This window comes from Mytilus trossulus, unplaced genomic scaffold, assembly GCF_036588685.1.
Source record: "Mytilus trossulus isolate FHL-02 unplaced genomic scaffold, PNRI_Mtr1.1.1.hap1 h1tg000261l__unscaffolded, whole genome shotgun sequence".
NCBI classification, from domain to species: Eukaryota; Metazoa; Mollusca; class Bivalvia; order Mytilida; family Mytilidae; genus Mytilus; species Mytilus trossulus.
Window position 1 is genome coordinate 577,472 of NW_026963321.1, and position 24,165 is coordinate 601,636.

A 24,165-nucleotide genomic window follows, 5' to 3' on the forward strand; every position below is an offset into this window, starting at 1 on the left:
AAGTCATTGATATGAAAAACAGAGCGAAGCTTCCATAATTGAACAGTTATAGTTTTATAGACCAGAAGTTATTTGCATGAAATAAAAATATAAAAACGTTATATTTTAATAAATGCGAAAACGGCTAATTGTACAGATTTGAATCAGTTTTATATACGCAACATTACGATGAAACATGCAGAGACAAAATGTCTCTGGATAAAGCAAGTTTCTGTTTCTTTGATACAGAATGAAAACAGATTATCCAATCGATCTATCTGAATAAATAGTGACACTTCTTTCAGTGAAATCTAAGTCTAAGGGCAATTTTAGGTATGAACCTAAAAGAATCACAAGTTCAAAAATGATGTTTGTCTATGGACAACATCCTTTTTTTCACAAAAAAAAATAAACTGATGTTATTAATTTTTTTAGGACACAGACCCAGGTATAACTTACGTAAAAACGTAATACAAGAGATTCCGTGTGAAGATGACTATTTCATGCCATTGGATTATTCATCCAACAGCTACCACGATTATGGACCAAGTCATTGTAAAATCAAAAAAGGTAGCTGTACCGGAGATGGAATGAAAATGTGTAGCACCGGAACTACAACAATGGACACAACTTGTTACTGTGATCATACTAAAAAATATGTACCGCGATTGCTCTCCACTAGCCCTTGTTTCTTTCAGTTTGAAAACGAATGTATGGTTACATCTAGCTGTAATGTTATTATCGAATATAGTAAGTTCATAGGTAGTAACTATTCAATGAAACTATTCTTTTAATTCATTAGTTTTACAAAACTACAATCTATGCGAGAACATAAGCATTTAGGGGATAAGTTAAGATGATTGGTATGCGAGACAATGGCGTAGCTACATTTATATCCAAACTTACGGGCGGTACATCACTGAACAAAATAGGATTCTCATTCGAAAAATATAGATTTTCTTTATTGTGTTTAATTAGATCTCCTTACGCATAGTGTTTAGGTCGGTACGTTTGTTATGCTTCATTTTCTCCTTGCTTGAATTTAGGGGTCAAATTGATGTACAGTACAGAAAGTCAGTGCAAGACGACGATTTCATATGAAACTACGTAAGATTACACTTAATGTTAAATGTTATCTGCCAGAACAGAAAAAAAGTGTGGCATAAGCACCAAAATCAACATCAACAACAAAATATACAATAGCTTCAACATCACCAACATTAACACAATGACCAACATCTATAACAACACTTTTAACACCAACATCAACACGAACATCAATGTCAACATCAACATTTACATCAACACCAACATCATCAACTTCAACTTCAACAACAATACTGCTTTATCAACAACCAAATATACAATAACTTCAACAACACCAACATTAACACAATGACCAACATCTATAACATCACTTTTAACACCAACATCAACACGAACATCAATGTCAACATCAACATTTACATCAACACCAACATCATCAACTTCAACTTCAACAACAATACTGCTTTATCAACAACCAAATATACAATAACTTCAACAACACCAACATTAACACAATGACCAACATCTATAACATCAACGTCAACAACATCACCAGCAGCAAGCAAATAAAAAAACAGCCAGAAAATTTAAACATTTATAAAAATCACAAAATCATAAAATGCAAACATTCATATTACTTCTAAAATGTACTACACTCCATCTAGTGTCTTTATGTACCCATTCAATTTAAGAGATGCTTTTAATTATTAGGTCTTTCCACTTTTCTGTGGAAAGACCTATTGTTTTTCTTCTGATTATTTTTTTTTCTTCCGCCTAATTTTGTTCTTGCGATAAACATTTGTTTCGCAATATGTCGCTTAGATATTTTGTATATGATATCGAACAGTTTATGCGCTTTTAAAATTTACCCTGCGTAAACAAATACTTTTCTTTGTAGGAGTTATCTCCCCAAACACTGTTTTCCTTGTTATCGCATGTCCTTCGCAACCGTAAAAGATTATGACAAATTTATTTTACAAAATTGCTCGTTATATCCTTGGCATGATTTGTCCTATTTTGACCGAAGCGATATGACCGCTCCATATGAGAGTTATTTCCCCTTATGCATCTGATATAAGTGATATGAATTTCTATCTTATAAATCATAAGTGATAGAGACCTAGGATCTTTTGATTTGAGGTCCTTGGTCCCTAAAAATGAAAATTAGGTCAAGGTCAAAGGTCAAGGTCATATTCTAATATTTGAATTTGGCTTATTTTCACTTATATCCAAAGACTGTATAAGATATCAACAAATTTTTTTTACTAAATTGTTAGTTGCGACATGTCGTAAGATGTAAATTTTGATTGCAAGCGTACGCTGAATGTAAAAGGGAGTTTTCTCCCCTCTTGTATTTAAAAATACGCGTTTGGTGATATAACTCATTAACTAAATATAATTAAGACCTATGGTCTTTTAATTTGAGGTCCTTGGTTTATGACCTTGTAATTGATCTCAAGGTCATAGCTTAATTTGACGTTCTAGATTTTGACCTTTGCTTTTATTCTATATGTATACATGATAAAGATATACAACTTTTAGAAAAAGATATCAAACCATTTAACCTTGAAAAAAACAACCGGAAGTGACCTTTTGTAAACCGGAAGTAACTATTTTTTTGTACTTTATTAATATAAAAGTATATAGAACCAGATATTTTTGGAATTAGTGTCAAGTAAATATTCAAATATAATCGGAAGTAACATTTTTCAAACCGGAAGTAACAAATTATCTCCCTTTAAAAAAAAATGTATGGAAACAATATATTTTTGGAATCAGCTTACTAGGAGCTAACATTTGACGATTGAAATGACATTTTAAACTTAGTTTCTCAACTTTTCATATCAAAATACATTGTTTTGATGGAAAGACCTTCAATTGTTCTCTGAACAATTGGTTTTTAATTCTCTATATGTTTCTTTGTATGTTAATCTAGTGTTTTCATTTAAACCTGGGTTTAAACATGACACGAAAGGATATCATGTACTTTTCTTGCTTTACCATTATCAAAAAATTTAAATAGGTCTATATCTTAATTTTAATTTACCTTTTTGCTTGGCCATAAAACCTTGGTATTTATTAGATACATACAAATGTAGTTTTATGTTATTATCCAAATTGCTGACGTATTCGTTTTGCTACATTGTCGTTTCTTGTGTGCTTTGTTCTGTGTTATTGTTCTGGGTTTTAAAGGCAGTTAATGTTTTAATTGGGTTATTCAACAGTTGGTCTTATATCATTTGCACATATTATCTATCGATAATTAATGATGACATATTTTAAATATTTTAGATCAGAGTTTCTTCTTACTACGGACAACGCTTTCAACACAATCATGACAATCAGCAATAGCGTTTCGGGTAAAATTATTCAAATTAAATCTATTTGAAAAAAAGATAAATAGATATGATCTGATTGCCAATTTGAGAGCAATAAAGACAAAACAGGACAACTACGTGAATGTGCGGTCTTCAACTATTAGAAATATAACTAATACTTGAGTTCCTGTATCCCAATTATAGACAAAAATATTGTGGGTTTTGGGTCTATCAATTTCTTTTTAATACCGCCTATAGATGTCCAGGAACGAATTATGAATCACTCTTTATTAAATAATCATTTAGCCTAATGTTTAACCATTATATTTTCAATTGTCATTTTTTATTGAAAACTTCCTTGCCGTGTACCTTTATTCATATATGTTGTGCTAGTCTATAAAACTATAAAGCATCGAATGGAAAATGGAGAAAAGATAATAAAAAGTAAAATCACAAAAATACTGAACTTAGAGGAAAATCAATTCGGAAAGTCCATAATCACATGGCAAAATCAAATAAAAAAACGCATCAAAAACGAATGGACAAGAACTGTCATATTCCTGACTTGGTACAGGCATTTTCAAATATAGAAAATGGTGGATAAAACCTGGTTCTATAGCGCTTACCCTCTCACTTTAATGACAGTCTCATCCAATTTCGTTATATTTACATTGATGCGTTAAATAACAAGACACAATAAATAAAATAGTCAACTATATATATAAGAATTGTTTTGAATGGATCTGATTAGTAATTTTCGCACATCATTTCAGTACTTCTGAGTCATGAGTATTATATTCTGTCAATATCGGTTGCAATTTTTGAATAGTCAATATTATCATCAAATCATATATCTAAAATATACTTAATAGATCTTATTTAAATTTTGGAATGCAATTTGACAGACTTCTTTTGAATTGTATTTTCCTAAAACAAAACTGTTATGTGTTAGGTGATACAATTTATGCGACCCAACCACCAATATAATGTGGCTACAATAGAAATAAAATAAAAGATTCGAAGTGAACCAGAAAGTTTGAAACATCTGAGAATAACAGCTCTACGATGGTTAAAGACATTTAGGATCAAGACTAGTGTCGTTCTGGTATAGAAAATGATGATATTTCTACTAAGATTTTTTTACCTCAGGAATAGATTACCTCAATTGTATTTGACAATTTGTTTTAGGAATTTAAGGTCCTCAATGCACTTTATTTGGCCTTTTTAACTTTTTATGATTCGAGCGTCACTGATGAGTCAATTGTATGGCGCAAATACAAAATTCCATTCCTGATATCTTTGTTTATAAGTTTATTTACAACCACTCGTTGCGATTGCTCGTACTCTTTTGATTCCCCACGGGTATAACCAGCCAAGTCGTCAGCGTTTCTGTTGAAATGAATTATCATTGATATGGTCATAATTTTGAAATAACTGTTTTTTTCAGGCTTTCTCACCTCAGGAACACATTACCTAAGCTGAATTTCTCAAAACATGTGGAAACGTTGGTCCTTAATGATGTTTCGATTTGTACTTTAGTTGGCCTTTTTAACTTATTTTTATTCGAGCGTCACTCATGAGTCTAGACGAAACGCACGTCTGGCGTAAAAACAAAATTTCAATCCTGGTATCTATGATGAGTTTATTATGAATGAACTGGATAAACCTCCTGGCTTAGAAGGAAAATCAAATCTTACGAGCTTCTAAGAATGTTGGAAAGCAAGCGTTGAAATTCGAGGGAAATCTTATACATGTACTTGAGGGATATTTAATTTATCGAAGTTAATGTGTTGTCCAAATTTCAAAATTATGATACACATGCGATTCCATTGTTTACTTACACGTTTCCCTATGTTTGAATGACGTGTTTTTTAACAACCAATTGACATGCCCATATGAACCAACTATGATCCTATTCTTGCCAACTTGTTTCTACATTCTTATAATGCAGATTTTATACAAGAACTTCCCAGGAAGAAAGAAAAGAAGTTAGCAATATTTTTTAACTGGATTTCCAGCTATGTACTAGTAGATGATGTTCTCTCACTAAATAATTAAAAAAATGGTGAGTAAGAGATCGCATCTATCACATCGAACTAGAGAAAAAGGAAACAACATATACAGTTAAGTCGGTATCATATATTGACTTACATCTAAAATTAACCATGTGGGTCGGTTGAAAACACATTTTTACAATGAAAGAGACGAATGTAAACTTTCTGTGTAGCAACATTCCAGCAGCACCTGAATATGGAGTATATATCTCCCAATTGATACCGAATTTCCGGACTTGTATGTCCTTTTATAATTTCCTTGACAGACGGTTGCTACTCACAAGGATGTAATCAAATCAAGCTTTAAAAATGGTGAAGTTGAAATCAGTCCTTCGTAAATTTTACGGACATCATCACGAGTAAGTTGACCATTACCGTATATCTGTTTCAGAGATTTAACGGTTAGGTAGCAATACACAGTTAGGATTTTAGTTTCGCATTTTGGCCCCTGTGTATTTTTCAAATAGGAAAGTGATTGTGTAATAAAATTCATTCTTAGACAGCTGAGTGCTAAATTAGCCTTCAAAGATGGTTGATAAGAGCATCAAGATTATTATTTATATGTTTTATGGGCTGTTTTCTGTTTGGCAATCCGTATTTTCATAGCTAGACCGGCCATCGGTCCAGAAATTAATGTAATGTTTACAAACACTTTTTTCTACACGAAGTTTTTGACGCAATTTTACAAAAAAGTGAGATGAAAGACATATGATTTTCATTGGATTTGCTGAATGATATATCTACACAGTTTCAGAAAAGGTATTACTTCAAGCGATTGAAATTCTACTTTTAGCAAAATTTTGGGGAAATATGTGACATCTTTTCCCCCCTTTTTGCAATATTTTATAACAAATAAATGCAGATTGTTGCCATGGATACACCCAAAAGAAATTATATTTTACCATTTTATATACTGGATATAAAATCTATGGAACTTTGTTTGTTGTTTGTTTCTTTATTTGCCATGGATTTTGTTAGTTTTTTTATCTATGAGTTTGTTTGTTTGTCCCTCTGGTATCTATTTCTTCTCTCTTTTATAAGTATAACTTAAACTCAATGTAAATTCCTGGCCAGACGACGTTTTGCCTACTCAAGATTAAAAAGTTACGCTCTAATCAATTAAGTAAAAATCAAAAGATGTTTGCACGAGAGAAGAGGCATCCTAGACTTATGCGAAACCTAGCTGTTGAAAATGGTATATATATAAATGTATACTCTTTGGAGGACGATGTCGGTGTTTCTCACTGACTGGCCACGCATGGGTTGCGCTGGAAGCCTTTTTCATGAGTCTTTCTTTACTTGATGTAGTGTTTGTGTCAATGAACATGTAAGATGTAGATTTTTAATATTAAAGGTTATTGAGTGATGAACGTTATTGGTATGTTGAATGAATATACCTCGATCCTGTTCAATTTTATCCTAATTCATGTCCATATCGATAATGAAATGAAATGAAAGAGTCTTTTGTAAAGAATAATGTGAGGTATATATTATTAGAAATTTTATTCGCTTAAGCAGATAATGGCATACAACCGAGCTTGTCCTGCCCTTTGGTAATTTTGTGGTCTTGCGATTTTATATGAAACCTGATTTTGAAGCTAGCTAAACCTCTCTCTTGTATGACATTCGCATCAAATGCAATTCTATTGACAACGATGTGTGAACAAAAACAAACAGACATAAAGGTAAAATGTTAACAATAAGGGTATAGATGACAAACAACGTCAGTACCTAGAATCTATACCTCAAAACTTTTTTGTATTATTTGTAAGTTTCATACGGAATATTTATCAAAAAGATGTTTTTTTGTTGAAAAAAAACCGGATTCGACGGTCTTTGACATACCCCTGGTTCATCAACAATCTGCTCAGACAATGCTGACAAAATCTGAGTATCAGCTGCAAGTTCTTGAACACCAAATCCATTTTTCACTAAGGGAAAATGACAAAACCGATAAACAGAAAAGGCTACTTTCTGCTACATAGCTATATCACTGAGACAACAATTGACAAGTGAGTTTGAACTCAGCATTGTATTGAAGCATTGCTGACGTTTTGCAAGTCATATCATCAAGCGTACGCCAGTGTGTTACAAAACATCGCAATTAAGAGTAACATCTCACTTTTGCATTCCTTTGTATATAAGAAAGCATTTTCGAAATTATTTAGTTTAGTTTAGGTCGGAAATTATAAAATATTGTGTAAATTCATTATTATAAAAGATCAAAAGAAAATAATAGACCTATAGTTTAATCACTTATATAACTACCAGTACTACTGGGAGATTCTAAAGGGAAAATAACTTTTTACAATCATATGGGTGTGTCCATTGTTGACTATTACATCTGAAATGCACCATTTCTATCTGATATTAACAATTTCACAGTTGGACAATACTGGCCTACACTTTCTAATCGTTGTCCAATACCAGTGCAGATTTTATACCAGTCAGTTTAAGAGACCGTATTTAATTTACAGAAAATTATATACCTTTATGAAGTTATTTTCTTTCAGAACCATAAGTAATTCTTTTTCAGAATCAACCTGGACGATACCATGTCTCAATATTTTTATTGTGTTTGGATAATTATTGTTAAAAAGGTTCATATATTGATAAGTGAGTTTTATTTCACATTCTAAATGAGCCGTAGGACGTATTAAAACGTGAATGCATTAAAAAGGAATATCCCACTAAAGTGTGGTCGGGAAAATAGGATATTAAATTTTGCAAATGTTCATAAAAAATAAAAAAAATTGGACTGTATAAGTCAGGTAATGCATATTTTAAGGAATTTCTTGTCGTAGAACACAACTTGGGGAAGAAGGATTGCTCAAAGAAAGACTCCCTACGATCGGTCTTTCATGCTCTTCAACTTCGTACTTTATTTGGTCGTTTCAACAAAATTTGGATTCGAGCGTCACTGATGAGTCTTTTGTAAACGAAACGCGCGTCTGGCGCATACACAAAATTTAGTCCTGGTATCTATGATGAGTTAATTGATCAATCTTGACACCCCTCGGTGTGTTCTACAACAAGAAAAACCTTAAAATATGTATTATTTATAACATAACTTGAAAAGAATTGACATAAATGGAGCTTAGGAAGGAGTATTTATAGACAATATTTTATCCTGTGATTTTAGTATAATTATAAAAGAAAAAGATACACTGGTACTGGATAATAATAATAACCCTTTTAATGTATAGCAATATAATATTTAAAAGTAAAAATTGGTTTAAACTAGATTTTGACGTTGATGACGAAATAAAGGCAACAGTAGTATACCGCTGTTCAAAACTCATAAATCCATTGACAAAAAACAAAATCGGGGTAACAAACTTAAAACGAGGGAAACGCAATAAATATACGAGGAGAACAACGAAATAACACTAAAATGTAACACACACAGAAACGGACCGAGCATCACACAAAATCCCTCGAGAATAACAAACATAACATCAAAATCAAATACATGAATTTGGGATAGACAAGTACCGTGACACGTCTTATCGCAATGTGACGTCATGAATTTTTGAAGATTTATTGCACAAGTGCAATATTGGAATTTGTTGCACGCTAACTTTTGATTACTTTATATTATTACTAAATATTTGATTGCTTTACAATAATACAAATTATCATAATTTAATGGATCTCAACAGTTCACTTTTAAGGGGGTTGAATGAAACTGTGTCAAAAGTACCCTCTATGTTTTATAATGCAGCTTTTGTGGGTAATGCAAAGAGTAAAGGTAAAAAAGAATGGAACGTAGAAAAATAAAGAAACCGTTTTGATGGGGAGCGTGAAACTATGAACAGAAAAGTTAAATGTTTAAGTAGAAGGTTGTGTGAACACTTTGAGATTTTACATTTACTTTTCTACATTGGCTAGAGGTATAGGGGGAGGGCTGAGATCTTATAAACATGTTAAACCCCGCCGCATTTTACGCCTGATCTAAGTCAAGAGCCTCTGGCCTTTTTTAGTCTTGTATTATTTTAATTTTAAGTTTCTTGTGTACAATTTGGAAATTAGTATGGCGTTCATTATTACTGAACTAGTATATATTTGTTTAGTGGTCAGCTGAAGGATACCGCCGGGTGTGGAATTTCGCGCTACATTGAAGACCTATTGGTGACCTTCTGCTGTTTTTTTCACTATGGTCGGGTGGTTGTCTCTTTGACACATTCCCCATTTCCATTCTCAATTTTATTTGAGATTATATGTATAACATCAGAAAAAGGAGTATAATAAGTTAGTAAGAAAGAAATATAGAAATTTTCGTCAAAAAGTTCGAATAATATTTTGAAAGCTGAAAAACGCAATCCTGAAGAAATATTTGAGAGCCAGTATTCTTTGAAACCCAACACCGATTCTGATCCTAGTTCAAATATAACTCACCAGAAATAGTTTGAATACTTATGAATGTAAATCAGAAAGATAGTTTCAATTGATAATGATTTTATCTATCAATTTAACTCTGATATTCTCAATTATGACATGACAACTGATGAGGTGATACTATCTTTAAAATCATTTAAGGAAAGTAGAGCTCGGGGAGCTGATGGTTTTTTAAATGAGATGAAAAAAATATCGTGTTCAGTTAATAAAGATATATATGTTAAGTGATTTAATCTTATATTTAAATTTGCGATTTATCACGCTGGTTGGAGAGAAAATTTCATCAAACCAATTATTAGAGGAGGGTGCTTTAATTGTCCCTCAAATTATAGAGGAGTATCAAGCGATTTAGGAAAATTCCTTGACAGAATTTTACAGAATAGATTAGAAAAGCTTTTTGAAAAGATAATAGTTTGCAATGACCAAATTGAATTAAGAAGTGGTTGAAGAACAAGTGACCATATATTAACACTAATGACTAAAGCTTTCAAATCATCATAGAAAATATTTGTCTGTTTTGTAGACTTTTAAAAAAACTTTTGATACAATTAATAGAAATGCATTTTAGATTTAGATCGATACATGATATCAAACAAAACAAAAAGAATCAGAAATAGTTATCTATAAACATTGAACAGGGTAGACACCGCAAATTACCTTTTGAAAACAGATTATGTCCTCTATGTAAAAAGGAAGTAGAAGATGAATATCATTTTTCTTAAAAATGTCAAATTTTAGAAGATTGAGGCAAAAACTTTATTTTGGAAGCAGGGAGTTTAGTTGCAGATTTCACCAAACTGTCTGATGAGAAAAAAATTGCATTTATGTTTATATTTCATGAGTATGACGTAACAAAAAATATTTTCAAGGAAGTTAATGATTTAGATGTATTAAGAAACAACCCAGCTGATAAGCAATACTAGTTGATGTAACAAAATTATGACTATTGTATATTTTTCTTTAAGTATCAGTTATGATATATTTTATAACGTGCATTATTAAATTTGTTCCTCGTACTTTCAAATTTGCAATTTGCCAAAAGTATCACTTCGTCCAAACATTTAAATATACTTATAGTCTAATAGAATATGAATGTTTTATGTTTGTAATGATTGTCATGTTTGTCCTAGTCACAATCCAATATTTGGATTTTACACCAATAAAATGTTTTGATTTGTTTTGATTTACATACTGTTAAACACAATTAGTGAATTAAATGCTTTAACTTGAAGTTCTTCGTCAAACATTCAATAACATTGTCTCCATCAAGAAACAAAGATAATATTACTCAGATACAAGTAAGAGGCGGTCACTTTGTTGATTTGAGAAGAATTCTTTGATGTCGATATTGTTACATTGATCAAGTATAAACAGTTCTGCAATCCCTGGTATTCCCAGTACAGAAATGAATTCGGTATTTAAATACCTGGATGTATACAAATATACATTACTGAAAAATTGTATAAATGTTGCAAATAATTTTGATAGATTGCAACCAATTTTGATAAATAAACTGATCGAATATCATGAATATTCAAACAATGAAAGTTCAGAAATCAAATTGAACTTAATGCACCAATGTTTCATGGCAGATTCATTCTATAAAACTCGGTCTTGTTCCGCTTTTTTACCATTTTCCGAACAGGATAAATAATTGAAGGTCTCGAGCTTACCATGTCTGTTTAAACACGTTCCAATTATGAATGCCTTGAATGATTCTTCGTTGGACATTCCAGGACCGTCATCCCTCCAATCTGGACAACTGTTTGTGATATTGCTGCGACATTCTAAGAATTCTGTCATGATTCTGAGAGAAAAAATGTTGACAAAAATGATTAAATGAGAAATATAAAGAATTCTCTATTTTCAAGGTATAATATCAAAGGGTTTTAAAGAATTGTATTGAGCATTAGGTGCACTATTGTTGTGCATACTGTGCACAATTATTTACAACTGATTTGTGTAATCAGTTTTATTGTCGCAAAGTTATGTTTCTGTGCTTTCGTTATTGTCAATGTTAAGGTGTTTGACAAGGCATGAAGGTATGTCTGTTTTTAGGTATTTATTTAACTACTTACTCATACTGCATTCTTAAACATAATGATCAAGATTTGAGAAACAAAAACAATTTGCCACTTTAAAGTTTGCTGATCTGAATTTTTTTTCATAAAGAATGGGCTCAAAAACTATATGATATCTATACTATACTTTAACTGTTCAAGTGATTTTTTAGCTTATAAACTACCTTAATTAAGATCTTTTAATGTTAGCTAGCAAGTTTGTTTTCCATTAGACGAACTGAATATACATGTATACTCTGTATGGGGTTCCTTTTTATACTTTAATGAAAACTGATATAAGTAAAAGTTATCTTTTTATATTAATGAAAGACCATTATCGTTATTTTCTGCATTTTTCCTTTGATCTTTTTTGTGATAATTTTTCATATCATGCTACTCGCTTGAGAAGGACAATTATCGCTAGAAACTAAGGAGCCACGTGGCGTTACTAACGAAATTGGCATGAAATTGACAACGTCGTCAGAGGTAAAATAGCGATAAACAGATTATCATTGGTCATCTCAACTCGTGACCGGCTCAAGCGAGAAAATCAATCTCGTTGAGATAACCAACGATAATCTATAATGACATACAAATACATCGATCTGTTTCCAAATTATCGACCCCTTCCCATATTCATTCGGAAATTTCTCGCTGCATTGAAGACCTATTGGTGACCTTCTGCTGGTGTCTGTTCCATGGTCAGGTTGTTGTCTCTTTTACACATTTCCCATTTCCATTCAATTTTACAACTATTAAAAACCAAACACAAAAACGCTGGTACAATTCGCAAATTTCAAAAATGAAGGTTATATAGATATTTACAACAGAGCTAGATATTCATGAAATTAGTAATGTACGATATGCACTTTTATCGGTCGTCCCTCTGTCTATATCACTCTGTTCAGCTCTTAATATTATTCCGTATCATGTCTTTGTGACGTCAAATACGTTGACCCGGCCTTAATAACTTTGACCCGGACATATCAGCGACGTCATAATGTTTGAACCGACGTTAATAACTTTGACCCGAACTTATCAAGTCATCTTTTGTGTGCTGTGAAACAAAGAAAACACTTCTGAAACACGCAAATATAGCCCGATAAATCGATTATCAAATTATCTGCATATTGATATTGTAAAATATCAGCTGCTTGACATTATATGAAGGCTTTTTGATCTCGTTCACTACGCTCACTCGACAAAAAGCTTCATATTATGTCTCGCAGCTGATATTTTACGATATCAACATGCAGATAACCTGATAATCGGTACGTACATTTCTAAGATTTTAATGCGACGACAGTTAAGTCTTAGATATTACTACAACGACGGCATGGAAATATATTCCAAATGAACAACACTGACGATCTAAGATGGTATCTATACTATTAAACGAGAAGACCTCATTTTGGGTGTCGCTTCTCTTCTTTCCACAATAAATTAATCTTCATGCCTCTGTGTTCTATATGTACAGTGCATAATCGCATTTGCCATCCATTCATATGATTATCCAGATTGAGTTATTATAGTAGAAAAACGAGAAAAAAGGCGTCCGGATATGTTTCCGTCATTGGACAAAATTTTAAGTCAGATAAGACTTCCGGTTTGCGTTTTCTGTTTACTTTTAACATACATATATACTACCAATAAAGTGTATTTTCTGTCTGATATCCGTCATTGGACATGTTGGACGAAATTTTAATTCAGATAAAACCTCCGGCTCGCGTTTATTGTATACTTTGAAACAAATACATATACTAGGAATAAAGTGTATTTTCTTTCTGATATCGTTTTCAAGTTTACTATCCACGGCGGTCACAGAGTTTATTAAATAGAGAGTGTCTGTATAATATATCAATGACCACCGTGGATCGATTATTAAACTGAGAATTGAATTTAAAAGAAAATACACTTTATTTATAGCAATAAATGAAGCAGGACCTTTTCGGGACGTCGGGAACGGGTGTTTTTAAGATCGAAATTTCGGGATTGACCATTTCGGGATCAGAGATTTCTTTTTTCGAATTTCAGGATGTCGAGATATTTAATTTATATTAAATTCGGAACCTCGGGATTTCATGTTCTTAAGACCGGTGCGATCCCCCTTTTATGAATGTTCATAATATACAGATAAGCGCTAAAATTATCCATGTGTCATTAAAATTAATAGAGAACTAACAAAAAAAAAGGGATTTCTTTTGTGGAAAAAGGAGGAGCCGGGCTAGAAAAACAATTATCCTGTCCCAAATTACCTATGACTTTTGATACCTTTTTTGACATTCTCCAGCTATTAAGTGTTTTACAAAAAAGAATGTGAGAAATGAATGCCAATAAGATAGCACTCCGCAAAAGACCAAAATGACACCGAAATGAACATTTAAAAGTCACATTACGGCCTTCAACAATGTGCAAAGCCGAAACTGCATAGTCTGATATAAAAGGCCCCGAAATGACAATGTAAAACAATGCAAATGAAAATACAAACAGCCTTATTTTTTTTAACAAAAATGAACAAAACACAAATATAAAACACATAAACAAACGACAACCACTAAATTACAGGCCCCTCACTTGAATGATCATAATATACTACATGTATGTTCATAATGAAATTAATAGATAACCAAAAAATAGGAATTTTGGAAATAAAGAAGAAGGGTTAAAAAAAACTTTTTCCTGTCCCCAAGTACCTATTACTTCTGATACTTTACCTGAAATTCACAAGTCAGAAAATCTTTTACAAAATTCGTCCTACAACACTAAAACATACTTTCAACCACGCTCTAAATGCCCGCGATTTCGCGGGTGTGTTCTAGTACGATTTTAAATTTTGACAACGGTAAAGTAATTACAACAGTGGATGCGTATTAAATCATTCCAAATGAATACAAGTGTGCTTATGATTAAAAAAATATAATAAATTTTGTCAAAGGGTAAGTAATTTAACGTCGCTGCGTACTTGTGATGCATATCACCTTGAAATTTAAACTTGTACCTCTCAATACTAACACTCTATGACGTGGTATTGAAGTCTGAAGGGAAATTTGAAACATCCGAAACACCTTGCATCCACCTACTAAATGTTAAGTCAAGCTTATAACTTTGATATTGAAATGCAATAACTTCACATCCAATGGTGAACATTTTCTCTAAGTTAATGGAACAGCTATGGGAAAAAAGATGGCCCCATTGTATGCCAATATTTTTATAGGGAAATAAGAACAGTGAATTCCCTATTTTACTCTTTATCAACCTCTGTCTTGGTTCCGATTCATCGACGATATTGGAGTGGAATAATACTGAACAAGAACATTCAACATAACAACGATGCCTATCCCTTAATAAAAGTCAATGATGAAATTTCTGACTATAATATAACATTTCTTGACACTTATACGGAAATAAAGGATGGAATCATATTAACAGATCTGTTATGCAAGCCCACAGACAAACATCAATAACTCTCTCCTTTGAGTTGCCATCCTAAATATTTTTGCTCCATCAACGATACTACAAAAGGTCAACTTAAAGAATCAGGGCTGCAAAAGGTCAACTAAAAGAATCAGGGCTACAAAAGGAAAGACATTTCAAAGGTTTCTCGCGTGCTAACATCATCAGCCGAGATAAACTTTTACAATTAAAAGTCAAAAAGGTCGACGGTTGAGTGCTGTTTGTGCTGACATACCATTCCAAATTTGACAAGCTATCACACATAATCCGCAAAACTTGGAAAGAAATAAAAAAAATCTTTCCCGAGCCACCTGTACTGGATTTCCGTACTGTTAAAAACCTTTAAGAGTACTTGCTGGTGAGAGCCGATTATTCCTCTAAACCTGACTTTTGGTCTGTGGGCTCTTGTATGTAATACAGAAGCACACGATGTCTGGCTTGTAAAAGAATACTGAATATCCAGACTTTCAAAAATCACTCCACTGATACACAATACATCATATTCTGAAATGTTCATTGCAAGACTACAAATGTTCTGTATCTGCTAAATTACACCTGGGGTGAACAGTTTGTAGAGAATTTAGAACAGCCATTTCAAAAACTAACGAACGGCCCCCGTAGCGACTATCAATGCAAGCAAGACATTCCTCTCAGTTGATATTTAAGATCCCATTGCATCACTTGGGCAGATCTCAATCGACTGACCACTATAATCATATACCAGTACCATAACACGTCTTGGTCTAGGAAAATAGACTCACTCGGGGTAGAATTTAGATAAGAAATTAAAAACGTTTGCTGTAAATGAAAAATGTTGTTCTATTTTGCGCAGTGCTTTACATTTGTGTAATTTTTCATATGAATAAACTGTCTCTGTTGCTATCTCTTTAGCTTTGTCAACTCTGAAATTCTTGATCAGTCTAACATGTCTAAATCGCAGGTTCAATTCAATTGGGTTGTTCAAGTACGCAGCCACTTTTGTCAAATTTGAAATAGTATACCAGCTGATATCTGTCAGTGTTGTTCATTTAACATTAGTTACACGCAGTCGTTGTTGTAACATCGTAACTGTCATTACTACTGAAAGGTTAGAAATGTACCTGTTTTTACTGGTACCTATATATCCAATATCAGTTCTGAAATTTAAGAATTGAATAAGCGTTTTGTGTTTGGTTTTGATTGTATAAGTTCAAGATTGTTATGGTTTAATCAGAAAATATGGATACGATTCATTTTACATCATAATCATACTGAGCTAAGGAGATTTGTTTCCGAAGTCCGTGTACAAAATCTTGTCAAGTCCGGTTTCAGTACTAAATACAATTAAATAATTCAATGTATTTATTCAAACTTTATTTAAAGTAACAATAGTATCACTTTCTAGATATTATCAGAAGGAATAACTTCGCTTACAATAACGACTGTATTAGCATTAAAATCATTCATTTGTAACATAGCAACAACTTCTGAATTGTTGCTCATCGTCATCTACATAAAGCTCTCACAGTTCTGCTCGTAGTTATTTTTGCTGTCAAAGGATTCTGTAATACGTTATCAGTATATCCTTTCTCTTAAATTGGGTCGTGCTTATCATGCTTTTTTCTAGGTTTTTTCATCGGTTGTCTTCTAAATTTATCTGTCTAAGCCAAAACAATTAGGAAAGGGGCCATTTTAACACGATGCAAACATTTCTTGCAATATTTGTTCATTTTGACTTAAAACCCCAACCAGTTCTCGGCCTCTCATTCCATGTAGATATTTTAATTTCATTATTTGCTTCCCTTGCATATACAAGTTTCAGTAACCTGTAATTGCAGAAAGGAATAGTTCATTATCAAAATATCCCCCTGCGCCAACCCCTAAACTCCAATCCAAAAAGGATTAAATGGTCGCCCCTTAACTATGTTTGTTATAAGAATATAGAAATATAAAATAATTGTTAAATTAACTTGAAAGCAAGCGTTTTTATTGTATTATATATCACGACAACAGTATGAAAATGAAAATGTTTGGAAGAATATATATAATTATGAGTGATACAAGTATACGTATATCATCTATATCTAAATGTAATCTTCGTACATATTTTGGTTTACCTTATAACACTGAGAAATAGTGTTTGTGAGAAAAGTAGTTTCCCAACGCCTTATAGTTTTTAGAAAGTGGTAATTGGTAAAATACATGTCTTTGTATATGTTTTTCTAAGCACCGCAACAATATTATTCAGATTGATTTCTTTATTAAAATCAAATCACCAGTTTTAACTTATACATTATATAAATGAACACACAACTAAAAAGGGTTAGCAGGTTTATTTCATCTGGATCAAATTATATCATGTCTATTGGCAGTATAATTCTCCAAAATCACCTTGAAGTTTTAAAGACAATAACCTTATATAAAGGAATTTTCCTTACAAATCTAGCACGGTATGCATCAAAGACATTTTTTTCACATAAATAAGGCCGTTAGTTTTCTAGCTTGAATTGTTTTACATTGTGTTACCGGGGCATTTTATAGCGGACTTTATGCGGTATTGGTTTTGCTAATTGTTGAAGGCCGTACGGTGACCTATAATTGATAATGTTTGTGTCATTTTGGTCTTTTGTGGATAGTTGTCTTATTGGCAATCATACCACATATTCTTTTTTTTTTTTATATCAAAGTGCCTTTACTTATAAAAGTTTTATTGTTGACACATTTATAACACCGCATGGTAATAGTGAAGGTTTGTTCATTCAATCGCTATACTCCATACACTTGCAATGTAAAAAAACAATAAAAAAGAAAGACAATAACTATGGGAGGATGTCTTTCCATAATTATGTATACTTTGTGTTTGGCCCATAAATGTATATGCATGTATGCTGTGTATGTTATTTATATGAGAGACATATAATAAACTGTTACTGATGTTAAAAACCTGAAACTACTAATATCTTTACCTGCACTAACTGGAGTATACACGTCCTATCCCTATATATATTTGGGAAAGCAAATTTACAGATCTAACATTGTTGGGTTGATGTTTAGACGAGTTGTATATATATATATATATATATATGCTTTCGCAAATTTTTGGTTCTTCCCTCGCCGGGATTCGAACCCATGCTACTGTGATATCGTGACACCAAATCGCCTGCACTGCAGCCGTCCCGCTAGACCACACGACCACATGGGCTCTCAAAAAAGAGCTTACGGTTGGCATGTGTTACCTTTCCACGTCAGTTTTAATCTAGCGGCGTACTACAGTACATAATATATAAGGCAAGAAGATGTTATTGTTACAGATCAGCTAAATTATCTATAGTAAAGGATCCTACAAATTAATGTAAGATACAGTCACAGAAAATAATTATATTCATAAGTACGTCTGAGTCAGTGACAACCCTACAACAGATGTATTGATCGGATCGCCATCAATGATGGTGATACATGGCTGTGTACATAATGTATATACAACTCGTCTAAACATCAATCCAACAATGTTAGATCTGTAAATTTGCTTTCGCAAATTTTTGGTTCTTCCCTCGCCGGGATTCGAACCCATGCTACTGTAATATCGTGGCACCAAATCGCATGCACTGCAGCCGTCCCGCTAGACCACACGACCACCTGGGCTCTCAAAAAAAGAGCTTTTGGTGGGCATGTGTTACCTTTCCACGTCAGTTTTAATATGTTTGCTGTTGGTGCCTGTATACCTCTTTCAACTTTTGCGTTGTTCTTAGTTAGATGGAATGTTTACTGGTTATCAAAGGTACATGGATTATGATTCAGTACGCCAGACGTGCGTTTCGTCTACACAAGACTCATCAGTGACGCATCCTTTGTGTTGTCGTCTCCTATATACCCCAATATTCTCCCTGTGTTTGGGACAACTATACGTATCGAGAGTTGTTGAATAATCAAGTTTAAACTCCCAAATACATGAAGGACTCAGAAGTGCGATGGGATGTTGAAATATGATGGTAACGCTGAAGTGTGATGGACAACGCCGAAGCGGGATGGTCCGTACGCGCTGGTGTCTATTTAACGCATAATTGATATATGTTTCAAAATATTTTTTAATAGTTCAATATTCATGCATTCATGGTCTGTGGATGTCTTTCATTACAATTGCATACTGAATGAGAGATTGCCTACCTATAAGTTGTTTCTCTAATAAGTTCCTTTTTTATAGTCCTAAATATATACCAGACAAAAAGGTCCTCTGGTATTTGTTAAACCATGTATCACAGGCTAGCTAACAAATATGCTGCGAAACTGGCTTCTCACATTTCAAAATGTGTATGACATCCTCAGACATTGGGTGGTCCCACAAGGAGAATTATTTTTGAAGGAACATTGTTGTGACATGTTATACATGTTATACTGTATCAGACATATCTTCTTACACATGTATATCATTTTTCTCAACTAATCTACTTTTTGTATTTTTTTTTATAAAGAAGTCAGATAACGCGAGATAACTTTAAGAAAAAGCTTCTAAAAGATTTCACATGAAGTTGGGATTTCGTTATGGGTCTTCCATGAAGAAAGTATAAAAAAAAATTATGTGTGAGGATCAAAGTTATTTTACTGGGTTTTAATAATCATACCTTTTTCGAATCGGGTTAACACAATGTTATATGGAATCGTTTATATCTGTTTTTAGTTTTAGTTTTTATGCATTTCTGAGGAAACTTGTAATACTTAAAATCATGAAGGGAATTATAGGGTTTGGCTTAGGGTTAGCAATCCCGGAAATATTAACAATAAGGGGTTTATTCATTTTACAAACACTCATTGCAATACGATATTTGGTATCGTCCAAATGAAATGGTATGGTCTAATACTTAGTATAGACCGAATGTGACGTCAGAAAAAGGTCAAGACGAATGTATAATTAGAAGATTATCAGTTTAAACAAAAATAATATGTTCTTACCTTATGTCACACACTACGCTAAACACATCACTTTGAAAAATGTAAGACGGTGGATCATAATATTTAAGAGGAGTTCCTTCTGTAGCTTCCCTAGTACATTGGTAGAGAGACGCTCCGGGGTCATTACATAGTTCACTCAACAAACCACCATATAGATCTGTGAAATAATTATTTGAGAAGACTGTTGAATAATTACTAATACATGTTACTTTTTGATAAATTGCTTAAAGGGGCAATATATGTCAGATTCGTGTTTACCGATTTCACTCAAATTCTTATAGTTGATTAATAACATTCTAAAACGTATATCCAAGTTACAATAACTCTGAAATAAACAGTCAATAAAGCCTGTACTCGAAATCAGGATATTGTGTGTATTTTTAGTCTAGACGCTAACTTATTTTAAAACTAACGAGATGACCACCGGATTCTGTCAAATACCCCGATACAAACATGAATATAAATAAATTCAGGCATCGTGCAATTGACTTTTATAGCTCTGTTTGATTTCATTTTAAAGGTCGAAAAATAAGTTAAACTATTTTTTTTTATATTGTGAATGAAATCAGTCAACGAAGAGTTTCACTTTTGTTGACATTATATTCCTATTAATAACTGGCTACGATTTGCGTGAGTATGAAATAATTGTTATATGACGTATAAATGTAGTGCCTTTTTTCAATCAAAACCCTAATTTGTGAGTAAATAACCAAATTAGGAGACCCGCGAAATTTAAAAAAATAAACTCTTTGTTTTAATACTACCCGATTGTACCGTGATTTCGTGGGCGTCTTCTAGTTACTTTTAATCTTTATTATCACGCGTAAAAGGTGACAAGTATATGGAGAATACAATAACACAAAACATTTTGTAAAATTATATTGCACTTAAAGCAATCTTCATGGTCGGTGAAACACAATCAATAATTTCACCAAACAATCAAAATTTTCAAATCATAAACTTAGTTTTAAAATTAAGTAGTTTAGAAATATTTAAAGTCATAATAAACGAGTGACCGGTTAAAAAAATAATGTTATTACAATTCTTGACCCAATGCATACAAGCATCATAAACTTGTTTTGCACGATTTTATTATTCTTTTCGCATAAATTACGTATAATGATCGATTTTTTTTTCAATCGGTCAGTGTTGTTGTGAATATATAGCAGGCAATTAAAGTTCGTGTTTTGAAGCCGAAGGTTAGCGATTGCCATCTGTGTGTCAACAATTAACAACAAAGCATGGATATTAATGACGTGTTAAACTTGTACAATCAAACAATAGTTTATTTTAAGTACATCCATGCGTATTGCGATCACCATATTTTAACGAGATTGGTCACACTGAGGCCATACGGAAAAATCTGTCGTGGAACTAAAATAAAGAAAACTTCTTCTAAATATGAACAAATAAAAGAATTTTCTTCAGAAAAAAGTATATGTACATAAGTTTTATAATGAAAACTATTCATTAAGTTATAAAAAATAAAATGCTTTATTTTTTTTTAAGTTAAGATTTCTTATGACTTTAAACAAACTTTAATAATACTTAACTGAATGTACATTTTTGATCCTTTCTCTTTTTGAAACTTTGAATAAATTGATTAAAACACTTCGATTAAAGAATCATATCTATCATTTTTATCCGGTAGATAGATAACTTAGACGCTTGTTTTATATTATATCTAGTTTTTCTGAAAACATTGTTTTCGTTTTGTTTTGGTTTTGTATATTTTATTTTATTTCGTTCCTTTCTTATTCCGTTTTACACTTGTAAAAGGTATCCGCTTTTTGGCCTTTTCTCCTTTCATATATTTAAATCAAAAATCAAACATTGAAACTTTTAAACAGCGAAATAATACTAAACTGAAAGTACAGTTTTGGTCATTTCGCTTTTTGAAATTTTGAATGTTTGATTTTTGATTTAAATTTATCAAAGGTTGCTTAAACATCTTAACAATTTGATTATTTGGTGAAATTTTCAAAATGTGTAAAAATGTTAAAATATTTAAAGGTTAGAAATATTGATATTTTAAAACTTTGATCAACAGTAAAGAAAAAATCACTAATATATGATTTTTTTTTCTTAAAATTTTGAATTGGTAAGTGTTAGTTACACCGACCGTACACTCAACTTTATTGTATATGGTGAGCTAGGAATAATTCCGACTTCACTAAAAAGATGCGTATGATAAATTACTGGTGTAAACAGGTTAAAGAAAATGAAACAAAATTTTCATCATTTTATATAATTTCGTACATGTTTACTACACAGATTATGATAATGAATTTAAGTGGTTAAATTTTTATTTTTTTAGATGATTGTGTTATGTCAAATGTTTGGCAGAACCAGACTTCTTTCTTATCAATATGGTTTTCAAAGTGTATTGAACAGAAACTGTAGGATAAATTTATACAATTTTGGTATTCATAAATGTTTAAGTCGCCTAATACATTGTGTTATAGGCTATCCAAAACTCATTTTTGTTTAAAGAAATATATCTAAGTGTTATCACCCTACTATATGTTCATCTATTGCAAATGTTGATGTTGTAGTCACCGATTGCAAGTCAAGACCGCGCAATTTTCCAAGAAACGAAAAAAAGTTATGACCTCTCTAACACTCAACGGATATCGGTTATCAATACCAGTATGTCATGTTATGTAGTTAGTTGAATAATGCTAGAAAAAATCTGATTCCCCTTTTTGTCACAGAAAATATTAACACTCATAAGTTTGAAAAGCAATTTTTTCCAACAATGTAATCATATAGAAAAACTATGTAAATCTATTAAGAAAGTTCAAGAGAAGAGTCCTTCTTCAAGGTTAGAACATTTATGTATTACTTTATACATGTATGTGTGATTCACATATGCTATATAAGTTTGTTTATTGCTAATATGTATAAATTCTCTATAACATTTTTTTAAAGGGAATAAAAATAATAATTCAGAAAATGAGAAGTAACAGTAGATCGAATCACATAATAGTCATGTAACAATTAAATCGAACGTATCAGTGCCTAACACTAAAATATACCAACCGTAAAATATTAAAGAAATCCTAAAACGTCCAAGTAAATGCATTCTCTATAGTACTTTTCAGCAAAATGTGTTCATTCTTATACATCACATGCCTTTTATATTAGTTATTCTCTATAATGAATACCAAAAATGACATATTAATCAACTTAATTGTTACGTCTGATTAACTGATTATTTCCACCATTCTGATTTTTGAATAACGCAAATTAATCAGTAATCGGATTGTTTTTACCTTCAACATGTTCAAATAGTGCAAACATATTTCTCTCTGAAATGCCGTTTTGAAGTTCTTGCAGTCTTTCACAAAAACAGAAATATAAAATTGAAGGCCATACCTTGACCTATAATGGTTTACTTTTATAAATTGTTATTTGGATGGAGAGTTATCTCAATGGCGCTCATACCACATCTTCCTATATTTATATAATCTGAACCCAATATTTCTTTTAATGTCTGTATTTGAAAAAGGTATGCATACATAGCTAGTCGTGAGTCACATAGAGTTAAAAAAAAGAAAAGAAAAGAAGGATGATTTAATATGGACACTTAGTCCTAATACAAATGGCAGTTATGATGAGACACCGATGTCATGAGTATGTTTAAATTGACATTTATGACATTATATGGACATTTACATCAAGTACTTGTTCAAGTGAAATATGAGTAAAAAAATGCCTTGCTGTGTATGTATCAAACGGTTTTGGACTGTATCAGAGGGATTGATATTTTTCAAAAGATTGATTTTGTTCTTGTTTCGAAAAATGATCTGGTCAACATTCAGACAAAAGACTGTTTGCCTTTTTTTTTTGTAATAAGTAGTACAAATGAAAACATTCCTTCGAAAGGAAAGGACGTTGCTGGTACTAATAGTAACCTCTGGATAAACA

The 24,165-nt window shown here is 32.0% G+C and overlaps 1 protein-coding gene across 1 annotated transcript; it reads right to left on the bottom strand.

Moving 5' to 3' along the window:
* Positions 1–1,275: 1,275 nt before the first annotated feature.
* Positions 1,276–23,393, bottom strand: LOC134701709 (uncharacterized). The gene is made up of 4 exons (XM_063562841.1): positions 23,278–23,393; positions 20,236–20,392; positions 11,470–11,603; positions 1,276–1,472 (listed from the first exon to the last, which is right to left on the bottom strand). Exons 1-4 carry the CDS (start codon positions 23,318–23,320, stop codon positions 1,276–1,278), a joined length of 531 nt encoding a protein of 176 aa, XP_063418911.1. The 5' UTR covers positions 23,321–23,393.
* Between the last annotated feature and the right edge of the window lie 772 nt (positions 23,394–24,165).

Coding starts and splice junctions, on each gene's coding strand:
- LOC134701709 (XM_063562841.1), bottom strand. CDS start 23,320: ATGCATTTACTTGGACGTTTTAGGATTTCTTTAATATTTTACG. Junction 20,393..23,277: donor GATTTCTTTAATATTTTACG/GTTGGTATATTT, acceptor ATTATTTCACAG/ATCTATATGGTGGTTTGTTG. Junction 1,473..11,469: donor AACGTGTTTAAACAGACATG/GTAAGCTCGAGA, acceptor TTGTTGTTGAAG/TTGAAGTTGATGATGTTGGT.